This window comes from Magnolia sinica, chromosome 14 (genome assembly GCF_029962835.1).
Source record: "Magnolia sinica isolate HGM2019 chromosome 14, MsV1, whole genome shotgun sequence".
Classification (NCBI taxonomy): Eukaryota; Viridiplantae; Streptophyta; class Magnoliopsida; order Magnoliales; family Magnoliaceae; genus Magnolia; species Magnolia sinica.
In genome coordinates this window covers 4,805,579-4,829,481 of record NC_080586.1, presented here as the reverse complement: position 1 = coordinate 4,829,481, position 23,903 = coordinate 4,805,579, and the positions used below count along the sequence as shown (strand labels likewise).

Genomic DNA, 23,903 nt, shown 5'->3' with positions numbered 1-23,903 from the left:
CGCAAAACCTAATTTAAAACCTTGCCTATTCTTTTCTTCCATTCAGAATGTTCTGGTTTGCAGCCATTTTTCACCCTGTATTTATGGATCCTAGCCATATAAAGCCCCCATGATCTTAGCTTCCTGTGCCCTTTATCACTACCATCTTTCTATCAACTTTATAACATTTGCTCGACTTCTTCGAAAATCGGCAGAAGGCACTTTGTTAGATTTCTTTTTTTTTATTATTATTATTTTTTAAAAAGAAGAAGAAGAAGAAGAAGCAGGAATTCGACATAGTATGTGTTTTTCCTAATCCCTGCATAAATCTCTTGTGATTTCCAGAGCAACATTTTTCTTTAGCTAACGCTGGAATATTCATGGTTTACAGCAAAGAGCAACTGGAAATGAAACTAATGTATGCAATAAATGCGGATGCTGGTTTCGATTTGAGCTGATGAAGCCCAGAAACATCATGACTACTTGTACTACTTGTGGATTAAAACTGCCATTGACGGGCCACCCAGGCTCTCATCAACAAAAACGTCTGAAGTATAGCGGAGGTAGGAGGGACATCTATTGTTTTTATGGAGCTAGTTACAAAGGGATTGGTTAGAGGATGGAGAAAAAAAAGCGAAAAGCATGTACATACCAATATGTACATAAGTAGGAGCTTGCCCAAAGGGAAAAGGAAAGTGTATTATCAAACGTGGAAAATATGGATTTTGATAAGCTGGACCAAGCAATCTCGGCAATGACATTGAATGATGTCTGTTGTTATAGTCATGATCTTATTTTATTCTGTTTTTGGTTTTTCTTTTTTCTTCTGATTGTTTTTAAAAAAATTATTATTATTATTATTATTATTATTAAGTAGCAGCATGGTGATTTGATGCCTCACCCGTAAATTAAGATTGTGCATAAATTCAAGAAATCGCTGTGCCAGCTCTATGTATATCTTACCTATCCTGCTTTTCAACCAGCGTTACAAATTCATTCTAACCCACTCGAGAGGGGCATACTGTTCTGTTGGTGAAGAATAATCGTCCAACCAAAGAACGTGGTGAGGCATATAGAGGCCAGTTAGATGAACCGTCAGGATCTCATAAACATGTCCCACATATCCAATGTGTTCTGTGAAGCATAACAAAAGTGCATAAAATAAATAAGGAACTGACTTGGATGGTCTTGATTACCGAATCATGGGCCCTAATGCCTCCGTTAAGTCAACATCATTCAATAATATGAATCAAAATGGTGTCCGTCCTTGGTAAGGGCTAAACTGTGGGCCACTCACGCCAACATTATCTGAAGGGAGATGATGGAAGTTGCTTCCATTTTTTCTATACAGTATGTGGCAGACAATTCTTTAGAGTTGGCAAAGTCAAGAATGTTGCATAAACTGCTAAAATTTGCTGGTGATCTTTCCAATGGTTTACATGGTTTGGATTTCCTGATCAATGTGATTTTGGTATGCGATCCATCTATGGAACCTTCTGATGAATGAATCGTTCAAATCATGATGACCTCCAAGAATGAAAATGGTGGTACTAGACCTCCCTTTTAATGGTTGCATTCTTCAATTTGACAACAGATGTTATCCCAATAAACTCTAATACAGTTCCATAACTGTCAGCTTTTTGAGTGTAAAGGCAAAAAAGAAGAAAATTCTAAACAACGCATGCGTAGCCTGACTATATAGGTGCCAAATTTCTGCAAACATCAGCTGATAGTCTTGAATGAACCAAAAAGCTCGTTGGGTGTCCCACTACAACACCAACACTTTGAATGTCCGCTGCATCCTAATCTTCATATTTCTGTATGATAATACTTCACACGACGCTGAATGCTGACTGTATTGTTGATGAAACGCGAGAAGCAATTGTCTGAGAAGCAAATGCTTGAATCTGTTTCTTAGCATCTGCAATACAAATAGATGAGGCGAGGGCAATAATGTCACCTTAAAAAAAATAATAATAATAAGAATAATGTATGGTATTCTGTATTCGTGCCTTGTCACAAAACTTGTAGTACCACAGCAACTGATGTCAGCTCTAAACAGCAATCAGATAAATTTCACCAATGGGAAAAAAATGAAATGACAGGTCCCAAGTAATACATCCTGAGTGGGTCACACATGTACCCAAAAAATTGGATGACAAACTGATACATGTTATGGTGTCTTAACCACATGCCAGGTTGGTAAGAGCAGTGTAGGTTGAACTCTATGCGTGTGGCTAGCAGACTTTTCGCATCAGCCATTTTCATTTTTGGGAGAATTCAAACTGGCTTTTATAAGATGTGTAGCTGCTTTGTAAGTACACATCCACATCCAACAACAACAACACAAACCTAAGATCCGCTATTGGTTATTTGTGAGCCCCTTGGATGAGGAACTGATCTCATACCTTGAGAAAATCAGTTCACAATTTTGGAATTCTAAGGTATTTCAGAATACCGAATTTTGTAACGTAGGTTGCACAGCATGGGAAAAAAAGAAACGCGCGCCGCCAGCAGCGCCCCCCCCCCCCCCCCAACTTGCGATTTAGTTAAACTCAAAGACTCTTCATACGCCCAGGCCGAACTTCAAACTTATAGGGGCACATGGGCCATAACTCTAATACCTGGAGAGCTTTCCTTTAAATGCCTTACCACTCAAGGGAGGTTGTACTAGAGGGTGTATTTATAGAAAATCGCCAAGCGATAACTTTTACACAAAAGTACAAAGAGATATTTTATCAACTCTTCAACTCTTATTATTTTTATTTCATGCCACTGAATATATAGTGGTCTTACAATTCTGTGGGCTGCTTTCGTAAAATTATAGGCTAAGATTCATTTGTAAGACTTGACATGACTTGACGGAAAGACTCCTTATAAAAGAAAAAGGCATACATAAAGCAAGACTTGAAATAAAGACACTTTACAAAGGCAAAACTTAACATAAATACTTTGACATGTACATAAAGATGATTAGGCATGAAGCAAGGAGATTCCCTTTTACTTACCTGTTAGCCGGTGTCCGAATCTAAGATTAAGATTTCTTCCTTCTAGGAATATCCTTTGGACAACTCTCATTGGGTTGTCCTTCTCAAAGATCAATATTCTCAAATATCCTTTCACTGAAACATGGCTCTAATCTGCACAAGCATTTTGTTTGGGCAGTTGCAAGCCACATACCATTGTTGATTGCAGGTGTAGCCAGCTCCTTTTTTGGGTTCAAGCTTTCGTTATGTGTTCTGCTAAAGGAACTTGTAGAGCTTGAAATTTCTGATTTTATGAATCTTGCAGAATCGTGGCCTTCTTAGTAGATTATATGTTTAAGCCCTTGGAATCTCATTGCATTCTTTGAACCCTATTTTCGGCAATTCCTTTTTTGCATGAACATTGTAACATTATTTCCAAATTTCTTGCCAAACATACCCAATGAGATCAGCACAGACCAATGTATCGATGGCCATATCTTCTGAAGAGAGTGCACTGCGTCTGGCAGGGATGCAAGAAATGTAATGTTGGGGGTGGTGTACCTACGCAACCCGAGACAATATACCTCAGCAGTGTATTTGTCCGTGCACTACTCAAAATTGACCAGATTGGTTAATTTTCTTTTGTTCAAAAGTAGCAAGTCTACCGAGGTTTGGTGGATTCATGATGGGTAAAGTTATGCCAGTAATTTTGATCCCAATTCTTGCAATCCACCATTTACAATGGTCTACTTCTGTTCACTAGAAAGGAAATTCCACCAATGTCAAACTCGGCCAACAAAGCGTCCCATAAGTGCATCGAAATTTTTTTCGTTGGAAGCTTTTTCGAAGCTTTGGATCATATACATGCGTTTGATCTAGACTACCAGCATGTCTTCAATGGGTTCAAGCTGAATACCTTCGAGATTTAGGATAGGCATATACCCATCCTGATAGGTATTATGCTTTCCTTTCAAGCCTTCAGGCTTTGTGCGCATAATTTTGATATGTGAAGACTCCTCGCATATTTCTAAATTTCGGATGCTAGCCTTTTCAGCTCTCTAGCTTTCATGAAGAGTTTTCATGAGTGTACCAATTTTCTCTTTTTCAATTCTTCAGTGTTAGCTTCAAGTAAGCGAAGATGCTCGTTGTGGATTTGTACTGCCACTTCCTTCTTGTCTCATTTCGCCTCTCATTCTTCCTCCCTTTCGCTTCTCCACTTTTTCCAGACTCTGCTGAATTTGTTTGAGCTGCTTTCTCTACGAGTTGGTCTGCTTTTCTACATATGTGGTCCAATGAATAAGATAATTCAACTGTCTAGATTCATCTTTTTTGCTGATGGGGAGACTTGGCATCATGAAGGAGTAGATTACTGACATCAGCTCAAAGCGTTGTATTGTCCATGTCTTTAGCAAACTGTTCAGCCGTTGATGTCACATAAGCTGCTTTCGGAGGCCAATCTCCGTCAACTACAAACATGCTTTCAGCCTGTGTAGGTGCGGTAGGACCACATCATTTGTATCTGTGCAGAATCTCAATTGGGCGACTAAGTAATTTCGAATGACAAAGGGTCAATGTAAAGAGTGGGTTGAATTGGAGGATGAAGATGGGTTTGAGTTAAACTAATTGTGGAGAATTGAATTCTTTTTTATTCTGGAAACCTAGAAAACCTATATTTCTTTGTGTTTTCTTGAAAGTTTTGATTTTCTAAAAATCCGAAAATTGCCAGAACACCTATGATAGAACCCCTTCAGGATCTATATTTGGTCCTACTAATTCAACTTCGTTATATACAGGAGGGTAATGGATCAATATTGATAAAGTAGCCTCCCCAATTGCAAATTTCATCGGTGGGAAATGGATCAGAAATCCATTCTTCATGATGATCACCAGGTTTGAACTTGGGAAGTTCCATTTGATGTAGAGGGATGGTGAATTCAAGATCATATGGTGATGGATTATGTTCCTTTTGCCATGCAGGAAAATCACCATATTGCCCTTACGAAGGATGGCTGACGGTTTGGAATTCCATTAGGAAAATAGTCTTTCACCCAAAACAGCTGGTCCGGAACATGCACCCTTGATTTTCAGGTAGGACTTGAGCATTGACGGGGACTTTGGATTTTCTTGTAATGCAGATGAGGGCCATTTCTCCTTTCATTTTTTTAAATTTTTTTTCTAATAAAAAGAAGAACAAAGAAAACAAACTAGAACAGCGGTGAGATAAAAAATATCAGTGGATGAGAAAGAAAAAAGGAACAAAGGAACTAGTTGGAGAGTGGCCTCCGCATGGGATAAGGTTTTTACTTTGTGTATTCCTTGGAGTTCATGCGCCTCTGTTCAATCAAAGCAACCCATGATGTGTTCTTTGCATAACAATCCTTCATTCAATTATCTCTTTTGTTTCTTCTCTTTCTTTGAGTCAATGATACCATCTATCCAATTTGAGTCGTCTTTTATATAATAATTAAAAAAAAGCAAGTCTATTTCCTACTCTCTTTGTTCATCTCAATTCCGTCTGTGTATGCTCTATTTGTGTCCAACTAATTATTTTTCTTTGTGATCCGTCCATGTCTCTATTATCCCACTGTTGTTCTAAAATGTTTTCCTTGTTTTTCCTTTGATTAAAAAAAAATGGCTTCATATGTGACAAAGTCTTTCAATGATGAGGTCCCTCTCTTGAAAAAAGGTTATGTTCGAAATGGAAAGTTCATCAAGACGACCATTACCCAAATGAGCTTCCCAAGTAAAAGAAAGCCTATTATTATTTTGAATATGAACCATCAAAATATGCTATACCAATTTTCAAAAAAGGCAAGTTGGAGAACTAAAAATGGCTTCCCTAATCAAAGTTCAATTCAAGGGGAATATCCAAACGTTGATTTCCTCTTAACTTCCTCAGAAAGAATCAACTACATCATTAACAATCTACGATTGACAGGGCTTGGATTAGATATTATATTGTGGCTCATAGAAAAGGAAGTCTTTGATGATATTCTAATAATCTAACAACAGCTTTACACTAATAAAGTATCTCGGAATTTTCTTACAGCCATCCTCGATTTCGACAATTGGGAAACTAATCTCTGTAGAGCTTTTCAGAGAATTAATTTCACTAATCTAGAACAAGTCCGATACCACAAACTACAAAGATGAAATTTTAATTGAGGACAAGCTAGAAGAAACCTCCATGCATGAGAAAATTAATCTTCTTTAACTAGAAGATCCAAAGTTGTAAATATTGCTTAAAGAGGAAGAAAAGTTTGTCTGCATCACCATGTAGAATATTTCAAGCTTCTGCAAGAGATACAACATCTTTTGCTTTGTCTAGTCACCTTTTTTATAAATGTCAGTCTTTATGTGAAATCTTACTTTTGTAAAGTGTCTATATATCATGTCTTACATTATGCATTAGTTACTTTTTTAAAGAGTATTTATGTCAATTCTTGTAATGTCGAGTTTGTAAATGAATCTTAGCATATGATTTTACGAAACAACCTACGGAATTGTAAAGGCGGTTTTTAGTTTTGTAATATGTATATATTCAGCATAATAAAATGAAAATAACAAAAGTTAAAGAATTAAAGAATTTCCTTTGTACATGTGAAAATTCTCTTTGGAGATTTTCTACCAATACAGCCTTCAACGCGAGCTCTCTTGAGTGGTGAGGTTGATGCCAGCCTAAACTATAATGATGGGAATGAATTAATAAACGGATTATTAGAGTAAATCAAAGTTTAAAATATTGCCAATCTATCACAAATCTAAAGAAACCAAGTAATCAACTATGCTCAAATTCAAGGTCACATCACAATCCTGCGGATGGATCTTAAGATTATCGATCGGAAACAGCCCAATGGAAGGTTAAACTTCCATCTAGCATAGGATTTGATCTAAATTTGAGAATTCACTTGCACTTTGTTAGGGTTTGAAAGAATTAGGGTTTGGAAAATTAAGGTTTACGGAACTTGGGAGATTAGGGTTTGGAATTCTAAGTTCTAGGGTTAGGGTTTTTAGGTTTTAAGTTTAGGGTTATGGGGTTTTAAAGGAGAAGGATCAAAGACCAAAAAGAGAGGAAGAAGGGGGGATGGGGCTGGCCATAAGGTTGCATCTATACAATTGTACGGATAGGAGGGGTGGTCCGTACGGTTGAACGGTTGGATAAGGTTTAGGTTTGGAGGGGTTTTGGGGATGGTGGGGATGGAATTTGGCGGGGGGGGGGGGGGGGGGGGAACAACAAACAAAACAAAAGAAAAAGAGAGGGAAGAAAAGAAAAGTGAAAAGAATACCTTGAAGAGAAGAAAATGAGAGAGAAGATAGTTGGAATCACTCCATGGCTTCACACCAAACTTCAATCACATGATGCTTTTTTCTTTGCTCAAAGCAACAAAGACGAAAATTTTATTTGCAATCCCCCCCCTAGGGCTTCACATGCACGACCCTTTAATAGCCTTTTTAGGGTGTATTTACAAAAATACCCTTATTGCATATAAAATGTCTAAAGCACCCTTATTTCAACTTAATTATAAAATAAACTAAAATGCCAAAAATAAATCAACAAAATAACTAAAATAAGCCATCCCAATGGATCCATTATGTCCAATGGGTCCACGATCAAGATAATCCCACAGTCATGATCCAACAGTCCAACACTCTCAGCTAAGCAACCTACTTGCATCTTCCTAGTGTAGGGTCTTCAAAGTTGCATGATCATGCATGTGGGGTCTTCAACAATGCTAGGAACTTAAATTGGGCCCATTGGGCCCCATGTAATGATCAGCTAACCATAATGAAACTGGGGTAGCTCTCCTCCATCTCTGATAAACTTTAAAAGGAGCTCGGATGTCCTCATCAGAGGTGTTCTAAGGAAGAACTCTACAAGCTATAAGCGGTAGGAAAAGCTCTCAAGGTACGGGAGTAAATGCTCGTGTAATAGCCCCTTGACCGGATAAGATATCTATTGGTCAGGTTAGCAAAGACGACGAAGCTCCCCTACAAGTCAAAAGTTCAGCCTAGGCGTATGAGGAGACTCTGAGTCTAGCCAAATTATAACATATATATATATATATATATATAGAGAGAGAGAGAGAGAGAGAGAGAGAGAGAGAGACCAGCCACAACTCTTGTATTTAAAAAGAACATATTTTTATTTAAAAATGATAAAAAAATAATTATATATGCATAAAATGCAATCTTCAAAAAAAGACTCTCCTACACTCACGAAGAGACTCTTAGAATTGCAAGCGGATTTCCCGTGAAAGCCTTTCGCATGAAGATCCTACGCAAGGATTCTGTTTGGGGCCCACTATGATGTTTGTGATAAATCCAACCCGTCCATCTATTTTTCGAAATCATTTTAGGACATGCGACCAAAAATGAGGAGGATCCAAAACTTAAATGGGCCACATGAGAGGAAATAGTAGAGATTTAGTGACCACCGTACATTCATATGGCTACAAAAGTTTTGTATCGGTTTAAGTTCCTGGTTTTTTCATTTCATCTCAATAAAAATGACCTTATAAACGGTTTGGATGGAAATATAAACATCAAGGTGGAGCCTAGGAAGGTTTCAACTGTAAGCATTCTTTTCCCCACTGTTTCATCTCGTATGGCCCACTTGAATTTTGGATCCTCCTCATTTTTGGTATAATGTCCTAAAATTTTTAATGGCCTACGTCCATTTCACACCGTTTCCTATAATGTGGTCCACTAGAGATTGAGATATACCCCACTTTTGGTCTCATACCATAAAATGATCTAGAAAAACAGATGGACGGCATAGATGAAACACATACATCATGGTGGGGCCCACATAGCACCGACCACCCACCATTGGCAGGTGGCAGGGGAGTAGCCAATATGTTTCCCAATTCCAGGGGACCCGGATTTCCTGCTAAAGCCTTTCCCATGAAGATCATGCGCAAGGATTCTGTGTGGGGCCCGCTGTGATGTTTGTGTGAAATCCAACAATCCATTAGTTTTTAGATATAATTTTAGGACATTATACCAAAATTGAGGAGGATCCAAAATTCAAGTGGGCCATATGAGATGAGACAATGGGGAAAGGAATGCTTACCGTTAAAACCTTCTTAGGCTCCACCTTGATGTTTATATTCCATCCAAACCGTTTATAAGGTCATTTTCACTGAGATGAAATGAAAACACCAGGAACTTAAACTGATACAAAACTTTTGTAGCCATATAAATGTTTCAATGGTGGTCACTAAATCTCCATTGTTTCCTCTCACGTGACCCATTTAAGCTTTGGATCCTCCTCATTTTTGGTCTCATGTCCTAAAATGATTTCGAAAAACAGATGGACGGGTTGGATTTATCACAAACATCATAGTGGACCCCACGCAGAATCCTTGCACAGGATCTACATGCGAAAGGCTTTCAGGAGAAATCCGCTTGCAATTCCAAGAGTCTCTCAGTGAGTGTAGGAGAGTCTTTTTTTTTTTTTGAAAACTCTCTCAATGTAGCTGAATTCCAGCACTCATATCAAAGTAGATGAGTTCTCAAAAAGTTCTCATGAGAACTGGTGTGCAGGTGAGCATTCCTCTCTCTCTCTCTCTCTCTCTCTCTCTCTCTCTCTCTATATATATATATATATATATATATATATATATATATAAGCACAAAATTCGTACACTACCATTCCACTCTATCACGACCATATCCTCAATTAAACCATAGGTCCTCAAGTCTTTTCTTACTCCCTCTACCCACAATCCTTTTGGGCCTTCCCCTTCCCCTTACCCTTTTATAGCCCCTTCAACTTGAACCAACTCCTAGCTGGTGCAGTACTTGGCCTCCGTTGCACATGGCCAAACTAACTCTACTACTGCCCCTCATCTTACTGCCTATTGGTGCTGCTCCTAAGTTCCCTGGGATGCATTCCTTTATATTTCTACCCTTCCTTGTCATGCCATTCATCCATCTCAACACCCCCATTTCAGCTATACTTATCTTTTTTTTGAAAAGTCACATATTATATTTAAAAAGGAAGGGAACAACAAAAGAAGGAAGCCTGCTCCGCTGAGGGAGCTACACAGGCTACTAAGAACCTAAAAACAGCAAATTCAGCTATACTTATCTTGTGAGCATGTTGTTCGTTAATTGCCCAACATTCTGTCCCATAAAGCATGGCTGATCTAAAAGCCATCCCACAGAATTGCCCCTTCAGTTTGATTGGTACTCGGCAATCACATAAAACTCCATAGGCACATCTCCACTTCTTCTGCCCAGAAACATCTACTATAGGTATCAAAAAATTGCAACAGCATCCTAGTGGTGTCCTTTTGATGAAAATCCAATATATAGCATAATTGACCTCTAATATTATGAACATCATCAGACTTTGATCAGACCTAATTAGTCAGTCGATATTCAGGAAATCTATCCCAGATGCAGATAATAATCAGCTAAATAAACTTCATCTCTGAAATCAAGAAAATGCCCAATACCAATAGACGAGGGGCATGTTCAATGCACAGAACTGACGGCAGTAATCAGCACTTGATTTATGTCTTTCAGTTGCAGAACACCAACGAGTGAAGAACTCAAGAGAAACTGCAAATGTATTTCTGGCTGCACATAAATGCCCTGAATTTATTAGGCAACCCCAATTAGTTGGGGACAAGGCTTAGATGATGATGGGGATGATGACGATATATGCCCTGATGATTATTCAACCTTTTTCTTTTTTCTTTCCTTCTTAACCTATTTCTTTTTCTTTTTCTTTTTCTTCTCTTTTTCTTTTTATTATTATTATTTTTTGAGGGAGGGTTGGGGGAATAGATGGGGTCATCTATAACAGATTCAGTTTGAACTGTCGGCAGAAATTTAACATGAGTATTAACAGTATGCAACTGACTATTTTATTTGCAAGTGAATATGCCCAACTGGATTATGCATTATAGGTCTAGCTAGGGTTAAACTGCCCCTACAGTCCATCTGCAGCAGCATGGTCATTAAGCTGATGGGCAATATAACAGACCTCTGTAATATTTATTTATTTTCAAATTGCATTTCGTGCACTTTACCAGTAATCTTTAACCTTTCCTCAGCACTTATAATGAAATTACTAATATCAGTAGAAAGGTGACAATATTAGAATACAGCATGCAATAATCGGAAACCCTGCTATTGACTACTGAAAGGGTTACACTGAAATGATTCCATACCTTTGCGGCATTTTGTGAAGCCAATGATGTTTGCAATGCTAAGGCTAAGACAGACTCCAACCACAAGAAGATAATCAGCTTGAAACCTTATGAGTGAGAATATCCCGAGAAAGATCCATGCAACTGCCTGTACAGTAAGAAGCCCACGATCTTAAAATTAGACACATAAGGAATACTCCCAAGGGAGATTAAGCTAATCATAGACAGGGAAGTTGGACATATGATCCAATGGATTGTGGGGACTTTGAGGCATCGGGAATGTATAAGGAAGACTATATCCTCATTGGGCTTGGTTGGATATATCCATAGTTCAAAAACTCAAAAACAACACTTGACTCAATGTCAAGCCAGGTCCAGTTGACTTGAAGATTTGAACGAGTCTTTACTTGACAAAACTTGGTATTTAATAATTAATTTAATATTTGTGAATCAACAAATATCGAAATAGTTATCATAAGTAATGTAAATGTGAGCCTTCTGGCATGCTTTGGAATCTATGGGGCGAACGTAATGTGTGTTGCTTTGACAACAAGTTCAAATCATCGGATCAAGTCCTTTGGAAGTAAAAGAGAGGCGCCTTGGAATGGGCTTCGAATATTCAACAATTTGATAGCAATGTAGAGCGTTCCTTTTTGGGTCTTTTTTTTCTTTTTTTTTTGTTCTTTCAGCTTGACAATTTGTCTAGCTGATTTCTAATAAAATCACTCATAGCTCTTCAAAAAAAAAAGTAGTTAACACAAGTAATGTAAAGTGGATGAAATAGATAGTTACAACGTGTATGGTACACTGGTAAAGACCTGCTTTCCTATAATTAAATAAAAATGATAATAATAAAAGGCCGTGGGTTCAAGCTCCATGCCTAATAATTTTCATTTTAAAAAAAAAAAAAAGGCTTGACTAGGTGAACTCTGACCTGACATGACAAGTCCTGTTGAAAAGGGATCAAGTGACTCTCGCAAGCAAGTTGCCTAGTGAATCAGTTCAATCCCACAGAGTCAAGTCAGAGAGTTTTACAACTATAGATGTATCTTGTTTTCGTTTCCAGAGGGATGCTAACAAGGTGGCCAACAGGTTCACGAAGGATGGCATGACAAGGTGGTCACTCACAATTGGCTGCTCAGAGGTTTCATAACACAGTTTTCTGTAAATGAAATTCTTGCCATTCAAAAAATAAAAATAAAACAAAATGAGCTTTGCACAAGCCACATACTCCTTCACTCATCCATAAGGCATTGTTGTTGCTAAAAGTGAGGTGAGGAACCATATATCTATTTTAAAATACCAATTTTTAAAATGAGTAGCAAGTGTTGAAGTGTCAGGTGAGACCAAAGTAAATTTGACTAAAAAAAAATGATTGAAAACATCAAATGAATACCATCTGTAATATCTAACAGCAGCAGTTTATGGATCTGTTGGTACCATATATAGCAATAATAGTTAGCATCAGCTCCAAATTCAAACAAAAATCTTCAGACACAATTTCTCCAATAATCTCATTTCTTTATATTCGCACGCCGTCTCTAATAGAGATTCTTAACATCTCTTTAATATCATGCATATCAAAATATTGATCTTTTGCAGACTCTTTTTTTTTTTTTTTTGAAAGATCTTATTTTCCAGACATTTGGCACCAGCCTTAAAAATGAAATAAAGATACAACTGGATATGTGAGCATAATATGTTACCAATAAATTAAAATGCACTATATTAGCCGGTCATTGATATGAAACATTTATGGCATGTTTTGATATATGAAAAAAGAAAAGAAAAAGTAATAATTGTGCAATGATTATTTCCATGAGCGCAATTGAAACATGGATGCTACTTTTAGGGGTCTTGTTTGGATAGCAAGTGGAAATCTCATTTTCCTCTCACAATGGTCACCTAATTTATTGTGCAAAAGAATCCTAACCATGGAAAAGTGTAATGATCGTTTTCTAAATCCACCTTTTCCTTTGCTTTCCAAAGATCCAAAATATCACATCAAAGGAAATCTCCTTTTCCTTTTTCAATTGATTGGCCTGAGCTCTGTTTTTGGGTTTCTTGTAGGGAGGTTTGTTCTGTATTTTTCTTCTCTTTTTCTGTCTGCTTTTGTTTTCTTGTTGTTTATCTGTTTTGTTTATGTTTGTTTGTTCTGTCTTTTTGGCTGTTTTGCCCTTATAAATTTGCTTCATCCTTCAAAAAATAAAAATAAATTAAAAAAATAAAAAATGGAATCCTTGATATCCAAACAACACCTTAACTGCCATCTAGAATATGGCAAAAGATTAACAGTCCTCAAGTAAAATGGAGATAATTATTAGTATAGAAATAGTGAAGGAGCCATCATAATACACATTTCAATTTACTAAGATACATCTTCATGTATACTAATTGATCAACTTACTGCAAGGTAAAGTGTCCACCAGAAGAGCCATGAATCCTTCTTGTTCATTCTTGCCAAAGACTACAAAATAGAAAACATAAAACAGAAGAAGAATGGAAATCCTCACATGCGAAGAGTGTAATGGAAAAAAGTGATACACCAGCCAGAAAGAGGCTTTGCAATACAGGAGACTGCAAAAGCAAGTTCAGTGCAGCAAAAGAAGGAAACAAGAAGAAGAAGAAGAACACAATAGCAAACAAAAAAGAACCTCTTGATCAAGGCATTCGAATTTCCACACACTCTCTCCTTGGTCATCTATTTCATTCCACCACCTTAGACCAACCAATATCCGTCCACTGACATTCTTGACAACCCAAAAATCAAGAGCAGCAAGAAGAACAGTAATCACAAAGATGATGACAAAGCTATTAACAAATAGCGCTGACAAAATGTAGAATGCCAAAGCTGCAGCCTGTGATAATCATGAAAACAGTAAGTGGCATACCCAAAAAGGTCTAAACAAGCAAAATCAAATACACCCAGATTTCAGAAATAGTAGACCTTGAAGAGGACATGAAAAAAACATGTCTTTGGATTGGCATAATTTTCCCCGAGATTCTGCGATTGAAAGTAATACAAACAGCTTAGGAAAAAAGGAATGCAAGTATAAAATAAGAACACATGAAATAGTCCAAACACAGTAACTACCAAAAGGCCTGAATTTTTTCTTAATAAAATAATAAAACAGATGAAACAAGAAATAATCACATAGAATGAGCGAGTCATCAAGAAAGTCAACCAGATGCATTTTTTTTTCTTTTTCTTTTGAGAGAGATAGTCAACCAGACATGATCGAACTAATTTTTGTTAAATATAAATACTAGAAATAATTCTAGGAAAGTGAAATAGAATGATGCAATTCATTTGACAGTAAAATGGTGCATTTCTCATTATTAGAAACAGATCCCAAGCATTGATCTAGGCCGTCCATCTAGTTGGCCAAGCAACACTTTTCATTGCCCATGGCTTAAAAATATTCTCACTAGTCGAAAACCTAACTACCCACAGATTGCTGGCATGGAAACGTGAATTTGTTCTATGTTACCCATCCATTTGCTGCCCCTATTTGGATTATCAAAATCGCAAGGGTTTAAAGTCTCATCTGAATTTGGTATATATCACCTGATACGTACTTGTATCAGCCATGAACAATATGAGTCTAATGGCCCCGTATCGTCCTGAAACAGCCTGATGCAGGGCAATATGGGGCGATACGTAACAGTATCGGTAGTGAACTATAACATACCCATTTAAAACCTTGTCTGGTGGCTGAGCAACAATGGAGCCCACAGGACAGATGGACCAGATTGATGACTGGATCATCAACCGTCTCCAATACATCTCATCCACACCGGATTATATCCCTACAATGAAAATCGTCATCATTTTCAGATCTTCATTGACGATAGAACACTAATTCCCTAACTAATCCAACGACAATATACCATGGCATATGAATTTCTAGAACGCGATTTGTGATTTCTTATCAAATTATATAATTAAAATTCTTTAAAAAAATGATTCAGCCGAGCAACAGATAAATCAAGTTCCAACGCAATCACATCTAATTTCCTAAAAATTCAAAAAAGAAAGGAGAGATTCGCTGAGGATCTTGCAGGATGCATCAGATCCACAAAATATCATCCAAATTCCTAAAAAATCACAAAAAAAAAAAAGAAAAAAAAAAGAAAGAGGAGGAGCAGAAATTACACTAAAGAGGACAAATCAAGATCTTGCAGGAAACGAAACGGATGGGAACGAAATCATACAACAAATGCTTGGAAAATCTATCCAGATCGATTGAGATTTTGGAGAAAATTACCTGATCCATGTCGAGATGATCAGGACTCTCTCTCTCTCTCTCTCTCTCACTTTGAGGAGAAGATTTCTTTCACGGGTCCTGACGGCGATGAGGGAGCGGCTCAAGTATTACCGGGTAACACGTTAGTGGTGTTACCCTAACCGTATGGGGCCCACCTTGAATAATGTATTACATATCCAGGCCGTCCATCCGTTTTTTCATATCATTTTAGGGCATTATTCAAAAAATTAAGTAGATCCAAATCTCAGGTGGACCACGTTGTAATCAGATCATGATTTCAATGATCAAGTTGGCCCTGTACGATCTTCCACTAGATCCGCTTCCCTTGGTTGCATCTGGGCCTATTTTAGGCCCACTAACAAACTGGACATGGGCTCGAATCTGCCTCAAGGTTTGAGAAGTAGGTTTGACCCTTCTAGCTTTGATCAGATGAAATTGATCCTCAGATGTGCTGGGCCAGGACTCATGGGCTCAACCTGGCCCATCCTAATTTCCAACCCCAAACGCACGCATAGGGGTGTACATCGAGTCGAGCTAGCCTTAGCTCAACTCGGCTCAGCCACTAGCTGACCCTAGCTTGAACTTGGCTTGGCTCGATCCTTGAGCATGACTGCCGAGCTCAGCTCGGTTCAATCAGCAGCTCGGGCTAGTTCGATCCAAGTTCACCTGTGTAGCATTTTCACGAACACATGGACTGCACCTTCAAAATCTCATTGTATGTAAAACAGATGTAGTGGTTTTACAGGTATTTTATCAAACACCTTCTAAGCAACATAAAAATCAAGAAAAAAGAAAAAAGAAAAAAAGAAAGAGTATTTGTTTCATATACATACCTTTCTCGCCACCAGCCACACTTCATTAAGTCATTTCATCAAACACTTTATGAGCAATATCATTATTAAAGTAACCGAGTCACTGTACTGGTTTGATCTAAGTTCGATTCGAGTTGGGTTTGATCCGAGCTGAGTCGAGTTGGGGCCAACTTGAACTCGGCTTGAACTCATTTTCAAGCTCAGAAAATCAGTTCGACTCTGCTCGAACTCAGCTTCGAACCGAGTCGAATCAAGCTTTTTCGAGTCGGCGAGCTAACCGAGCTAGCTTGGTTCATGTACACCCTATGCACGCATTCCATGGATACATAAGAAAATAATTATAGAAAACAATATGAATTTAGTTTGATAATGTTTTGTATACTTACATGTCATTGACTATACTAGAATAATGTGGCTTAAATCTCAACCGTTGATCTTAGATCTTGATCGTTGGTTTATATAAGGGAACAGAAATACAAAACAGCCACTCTCAAACTATAGAAATGGCAGTTAAAGTGCAATGGTTCGGGTTGACCAGCGAGTCAATTGGTACAACCCACTTTTGGGATGGGCTTGGGCCAAGATAAATGGGTGGTTAGGCTCAGGTTAGAAAGTGCAACACAAGTGACCCGACTAACCCAGCCCGGAACTCGAAAGAGACTAATAGACTATGAAGTATCATACATACACATGATGGTTAGTGGGGCCTCTTGCCTTTGGTAGAGGTCTTGGGTTTGATTACAGCCCACCTAATGGCTGAGTTGACTCGAAGAATTCTCTCGAGTCAGGGTCAAGTCGTAACCAGGACTGAGTTTCCAGTATCTTGGCTCGAAATCTCACCACAGTTTTAGAAGTAGACTCAACTCATTTGTAACCAGTTTGGGTCAACTCAAAGACTCGACTGAGTCTTTAATCAACTCGACTCTGTATTTTAATGATTAAAATTTTATTATTTAATTTATATAAAGTTGTCCATCATGGATGAAATAATTAAAATATCCAAAGAAAATATGAATGTCCATTACAGTGCAGTGATAGTATCTTTTCTCTTTTATAGAAGAGATTGCCTCTTTGTCCCTTCCCCCAAGCATTTTGTAGTTTTGAAACAAACCCAGCTGATTGGGACAGTGACTCAGTTGAGTCATACATACCAAGTCATACAAACCCAACTTGGTTAATTGAGAATTGAAGTAACATGTTTGTAGTATAGAACACAGGCACACATGAAGTTGGAATGGGTCTGGTTGAGCCTAGCCAAGATGAGCTAATATGACTTCAACCCAACCCAGTTCAAAAGTTGATCACATCATGCATGCCGGACCCAAGCCCAGCCCATGGGTCAAGTTAATAAGTTCAAGGGCAGTCAAAAGCTAAGGTGTTGGCACCTTTACCTGAGAAGTCATGGTTTCTGCAAAATGAATTGACATAGAAAAGATGAGTTCTATTGTGAATTTAGCTTAGGTTTGATACCACTTTGTTGTAATTCTAAGCCGTAATAAAGCTGGCCGACGGTGCAACATGATCTCCCCTTGCAATGCGCAATGTTAGGAAAGCCTTAACCCTTAAGAAATTTCATTCATAAGACCTTACAAGTGTATAAAACCCTCTCACCTCGCAAAACCATTTTCCTTAGAGAGATAACACTCGTTTTAATTAAGCTTTAATCACAATCAAACTTATAGACCCTAACTTACGCTAATCCGCATAACACTATTGGTCGGACAGACATTTCACTGCCGTTCAGACTAACACAACCTTGCCTTTTGACCGAGAAATACATCTCTTATATTGTTGGTCGGACCGACAATGTCCTACTCTGCACCATTTGAGAGAATCTATCACTTTGTCGGTTGGACCAACAAAGCTCCGTTGAGCATAATACAAGGCATCCATACAACAAGTTCATTCACAAAAGCATGCGTCTTTCTCTAATTGCCATTGTCCATGAAACTCGAGCGTAGAACTCGACAACCTAAATGAATACTACATAAGATAATTAGGGGCATGGTAACGGGGAGAGGGAGATGAGGGAAGAGTAAAGAGAGGAGAAAAATATGAAAAGAAAAAGATGTTGGCTACACACAAGTGTACGACGCTTGCTAATGTCCCCACCTCCATGGGAGGTTGGCAACATTCCCGGTGCTTTAAATGGTACATGGGATAATTTATTATTGATATGAATTGTTCATTCATTTATATAATTAGGAGGAGGCCATTGTGTGAAAATCATGTCAGTAAGATAATCTTAAGTGTCCAATCAATATCATGGAAAATAAACAACTAAGATTGAGCAATATTTGCAATCATTGTCTTAAAATATCTATTAGATAGATGCCACTCTGTATTGCTTATGATTCTAAAGTAATACTTTGGTTGATGATCATGGCTTGTAATTAATAGACAATTGTAACTAATTGGCCTCATTCAAAGGGTTAGATCATCCAAATGGTATGATTTTTACACTATGACTTCCTCTCATTGATATTATTGAATGAACCATTCCGATATCTTATTCCACATTTCATGCATCATTTAAAAGGTTTAGTAAATGTGTATGTGTGTGCCTATGTGTGTGTGAGGTTGAAATTTGTGGGCCCCATTGTCATGTGTGAGGGACATCCATCCCATTAACCGGATGCACCCTTCTAAGGTGAGCCATGAGCCTAAAAATCAGGGCAATCCATGAATTAGGTTTGCCACACCACATATAAAAGTTGAGAGTGATGTGGTTTAGACATCTAGCCCATCCATTGTGTGTCCCACCTGGATGAGGGGGTCACACCACTCAAGTGGGCCCTGCCAAGTGCATTTATGTGTTTTAAGCATGATTTCTCCCTGTTCAAGATGGTATAGCTCACCTAAGTTCCGGATATAGCTAATTTTTTGGCACATCAAGTAACCTAAAGGTCCTATTAAATACAGGGCGTGGATGTCCATCACACACGCCCCATGCAGCTCAACCCCATGGAAAGGTTATATGAGGCCTACTATATATATATATATATATATATATATATATATATATATGGGAAAAGGTTCTATATGGTCGAGCTGATGGGAACTTCCCATGAGGTCGAGCTGTGTGGGCCCCACTTGATGGGTGTTGAAAATCTATCCCATCAATTAGATGCACCATTCCATGGTGGGCCTGGGGCTTAAAAATCAAGTCAATCCATGACTTGTGTGGGCCACACCACATACAAAACTTGAGAGGGGTTACCCTCCATTAAAACATTCATAATCATTTGTTGGGCCCACTGAGATGTGGTTCACAAATCCAGCCCATCCATTATGTGTGTCCCACTTGGATGAGGGATCAAACCAAGTTTTAGATGCATCAAAACTTCAGGTGGGCCCCACTAAGTGCTTTTATATGTTTTAGGCATGTCTTCACATGATTTTAGATGGTATGGTCCACCTAAGTTTCTTATACAGATGATTTTTGGGATATCCCATAATTTAAAGGGGACCCATCAAGTGCATGGTGTTGATGGTCGACATACATCACAGTGGGGCCTACACAGCTCAACCTTATGGGAAGTTCTCATGAGCTCGACCGTGTATGTGTGTGTGTGTGTGTGTGTGTGTGTGTGTGTGTGTATGGGAAAATGTTTTATGAGGTCGAGCTAGAGCTGGGCATGTTTGACCTGATCTGGTGGATCCGACCCGATCAAACCCGATCCGACCCGTTCCGAACCGAACCGACGATTAAGATCAGTGTAGATCGAGTAGGGTCATTCAGATCCGACAGTTTTTCGGATCGAGATCGGGTCGTGGTCAATCCGAACTGATCCGATCTGAAAACCCTATCCAAATGGATCCAGATCGATCCGACCCAATCCAGAGTAATTCTTATCAATACTTCTACTTTTTCCTGCGGTATGGTCCACTTAAGCTTTGGATATGCATCAATTTTGGGTTCAACTACTAAAATGATCTGAAAAAATGAATGAACAACGTGGATAAACCACATGCATTCACGGTGGGCCCTAACAGAGTTTACTCAGTACGAATTGGCTAGTGTACCACACATCAGCTATATAATATAGCTGCTGTAACCTGTAGGTACGTGTGGTGCGAAGACAAGCACTAAGTCCTCCCAATCCCATCCCATTCCATCAGTGTTAGGACACTGGTGAAAGACAATTCGCATGCTTCTACTAGTTTTGAAATACTCCTATACTAGTTTTGCACTATTTAAAAAGTGATGGTGACTCATCTCATATCGTGTGGCACTGATGCACAGCGATCCTCACCGTCCAAATTGTGAGTCCCATCATATCTACCAAGTCACACCGACCAAGCTATCCTAACCATCCAATTAACATCTATCAAATTGTTGGTTGACATTACCTTCGTCTCAAATATTCAGTTATGCTCCATCCACAGCAGTTTCATTTGGATAGTCTGGATTACCTCATAACGGTACCTTGTGTACAGTTGGATAGTCTAGTTTTGCTAGGTGTACAGGCATGTGCTAGATGCCACACGTGTGCCAACATGGCACCAAGATCCAATCCGTACATCAGGTTGGTCCAACCTTGTACATGTTTTCACAAAAATAAAAAATAAAAATCTGGAGCACTCAACTTGAGGGCCCCAATATTGGAAACAGGCCAATGGATTAATTTTCATAGCCAAATCTTTGTTTTGCAATCTGTGGCCCACCTGATGATTGGATCAAGCTGATTCTTAGGCTAGGGCATCAATATAGCAGTACCTTTCTGATGAATGGACTAGATCTTGGAGTTATCATGCCATGCTAGCACATATGTGGTGAGCTTTGTTGCATAAGCATGTTCACTTAGCTAAGCTCTGGATAATCACCACCATTTTCTTAATGGTGTAAAACTAACATGCGTCTAATCTGAGCTATAAATAGCAGGCATTTCATTAGTTTCTTTCCTGCTTTCTATGGTTTCTTCCTTGCTTTCTATGGTTTCCCTCACCCCCACTGATGTTGTAGCCTGTAGCCTTAGCCTGTAGGTATATGTCGTGCGAATTAGATACTGACGAAGTCAGTAGTGACGTCACCAAGTTTTGTGGACCCCACCATGATGCATGTGTTGTATCCATACTGTCCATCCATTTGGAGAGATCGTTTTATGGCATGAGAAAAATAATGAGGTAGATCTAAAGTTCAACTGGACCCCACCATAAAAAACAGTGGGGACAGTGACATCCACCATTCAAAACTTCTTAGGTGCCACAGAAGTTTCTGATCAAGCTTATATTTTTGTTTTCACTTCATCTATCTCTATGTTAACTTATGGATAGGTTGGATCTAAAAAAATACATCATAGTGGGCCCTATAAATGTTTCAACGGTGGGTGTGACTGATCCCACAGTTTTCTGTGGTGGGTCCACTTGAACTTTAGATCTATCTCTCTCTTTTTTTCTCATGCCATAAAACCATCTCTACAAATGGTTGGACGGTATAGATAAAACACACGCATCATGGTAAGGTCCACAGAGCTTGGTGACGTTAGCAATTTGGTACTGACCTTGTTAGTATCTAATAAGCTCCCACACGCCATGTAGTTTCGTGCACAACACGTCAACATAGTAATGTGTCATAAGACAATCGCAGACACGCCTCGAGCTTCGAGTTATACGAACGGCTCAAATGAGATCAAGATTACATGGGCCCCACAATGATGTATTTATTATATCCATACTGTTTATCCATTTTTCGTGATCATTTTAGAGCATTTGAAAAAAAAAAATGAATCATATCTAAAGCTTAAATGAACCACATCAAAAATAGCAGCGAGGATAATGATTTTCACCGAAAATGAATCCGAACCTTGTCGAATTTGATCCGAATCAGTTTTGCTGACCGAGTCGGACTCGGATCGAATCAGGCTAGTGGTGGTTCGGATCGGTTCGAGTCAGATGACCTGGACTTGGTCCCGGATCGGATCGAGTTCAGGTCAGGCCATATAGATTTTGGACCGAGTCGAGTTAGACCCAATTTGATCCGACTCGGTTCGATGCCCAGCTCTAGGTCGAGCTCATGGGAACTTTCCATAAGGTCGAGCTGTGTGAGCACCACTGTGATGTGTGTCGACCATCAACACCGTGCATTCGATGGGTCCCCTTTAAATTATGGGATATCCCAAAAATCAGTTATATACGGAACTCGGGTGGGCCATACCATCTAAAATCATGTGAAGACATGCCTAAAACATATAAAAGCACTTTGTGGGGCTCACCTGAAATTTGGATGCGTCTAAAACTTGGCCTAACACCTCATCCAAGTGGAACACACATAATGGATGAGGTAGATTTGTGAACCACATCTTGGCGGGCCCAACAAATGATTATGAGTGTTTTAATAGAGGGTAACCCCTCTCAACTTTTGCATGTGGTGTGGTCCACAAAAGTCACGGATTGACTTGATTTTTAAGCCCCAGGCCCACCATGGAATGGTGCATCTGAGTGATGGGGTAGATGTTTGACACCCATCACGGTGGGCCCACACAGCTTGGGAAGTTCCCATGAGCTCGGCCACATAGAACCATTTCCCCACACTCACACACACATATAGCCAAAAGCTGTTCACAGGTAAATTTTAGAGAAAATTATCACTGTACATGCCACCTTTTATGCATCGTCTTTTACGAAAAGCGCGAACATACCTTCCTAATTTAGACCTTGTATGTACGGACAAAGCATTTGAGGATGAAAATACTCTGTCCGTATGTGCACTACTACGTGAAAAGCAGGGGTATTTTGGTCTTAAAAAGCTTTGTCCGCCGAGGTCTAAGTTGCGAAGGTTAGTTTTAGACTTTCATAAATGACGCTGGATGAAAGGTAGCATACCGAGCGGTGATTTTCTCTGAAATTTATTTGATGGCTTTTTTTTCGTGAGTGAAATTTGAACCGTACGCATCAATCACAATTTCTAATTACTAAAATGCCCCTAGCTTTGTTTAAAATCCCATGAAACCTGGAGTGGACAATCAAAGATGCCGGGTCCCACTGAAAGTTGACTGGAGTTAAAATTGGCCAGAGCTGTCGTGTCATGCACGGCTTAGATGATAGGTGAAACAGATTGAACCAGACTAAAAAGACTCCTCTTTACCGTACACATGGCAGGCTAAATAAATCCGGACCACCCACTCTCACGTGCCAAAAAACGACACACGTAGATTTGATCAGACACGGTTTTGGCTAGTAATGGGTAGTGATTGGTGCTCCATGCCCCCACCAGGATGAATGTGTTTTATCCGTTCTTCAGTATCATTTTAGGGCTGAGTAATATTTAAATAGGAGGTAAATGTGGATGCGGATTTCCTGCTAAAGCATTTCGCCATAGTTACCCACCGTGATGTTTGTTAAATATTTTTAAGTATATTTATTTTTTGAGCTCATTTTAATACAAGACATGAGACCGAAAGTGAGTTGATCCAAAACTAACGGCGTGTTTGATTTTCAGTGAAATGATAAATGTGGTGTAAAAAAGTAATTATTACTTACCCTACGCATTTACAGCTTACCTTATTTGTATACTTACTTTTTGACACGAAAACTAAGAATATTACAAAATATCCATGGGTCCCATTGTGATGCATTTCGCTGATCTACACTGTTCATCCATTATTCCAGTTGAATTCATAGCATGAGTAAAATATTGAGGCATATCTAATACTCAATTGGATCACATCATAAAAAAAGAGAATTGAATACTTCCGGTTAAAAACTTTGTAGGGC

General features: G+C 38.8%; 2 protein-coding genes across 3 annotated transcripts in view; one reads left to right on the top strand and one right to left on the bottom strand.

The window, feature by feature from the left end:
* LOC131225703 (E3 ubiquitin-protein ligase UPL6) overlaps positions 1-796 on the top strand; it is a 69,457-nt gene extending 68,661 nt beyond the window's left edge. For both annotated transcript variants that reach the window (XM_058221279.1, XM_058221280.1), the window contains exon 26: positions 371-796. In XM_058221279.1, the coding sequence (XP_058077262.1) occupies positions 371-437 (67 nt within the window). In that variant the 3' untranslated portion in view covers positions 438-796. The remainder of the gene's footprint in view (positions 1-370) is intronic.
* A 719-nt stretch (positions 797-1,515) lies between these two features.
* Positions 1,516-15,423, bottom strand: LOC131225702 (Golgi apparatus membrane protein-like protein ECHIDNA). The gene is made up of 6 exons (XM_058221278.1): positions 15,376-15,423; positions 14,055-14,111; positions 13,762-13,965; positions 13,515-13,574; positions 11,129-11,255; positions 1,516-1,900 (listed from the first exon to the last, which is right to left on the bottom strand). The coding sequence occupies exons 1-6, from the start codon at positions 15,382-15,384 to the stop codon at positions 1,812-1,814; spliced, it is 546 nt and encodes a 181-aa protein (XP_058077261.1). The 5' UTR covers positions 15,385-15,423; the 3' UTR covers positions 1,516-1,811.
* Positions 15,424-23,903: the final 8,480 nt, after the last annotated feature.

What these genes read in the sequence shown, in the direction of transcription:
- LOC131225702 (XM_058221278.1), bottom strand. An exon ending in TCGAATGCCTTGATCAAGAG is followed by an intron (nt 13,575 to 13,761) that starts GTTCTTTTTTGT and finishes TCTATTTTGTAG; the next exon opens with TCTTTGGCAAGAATGAACAA. An exon ending in GGTGGACACTTTACCTTGCA is followed by an intron (nt 11,256 to 13,514) that starts GTAAGTTGATCA and finishes CTTACTGTACAG; the next exon opens with GCAGTTGCATGGATCTTTCT.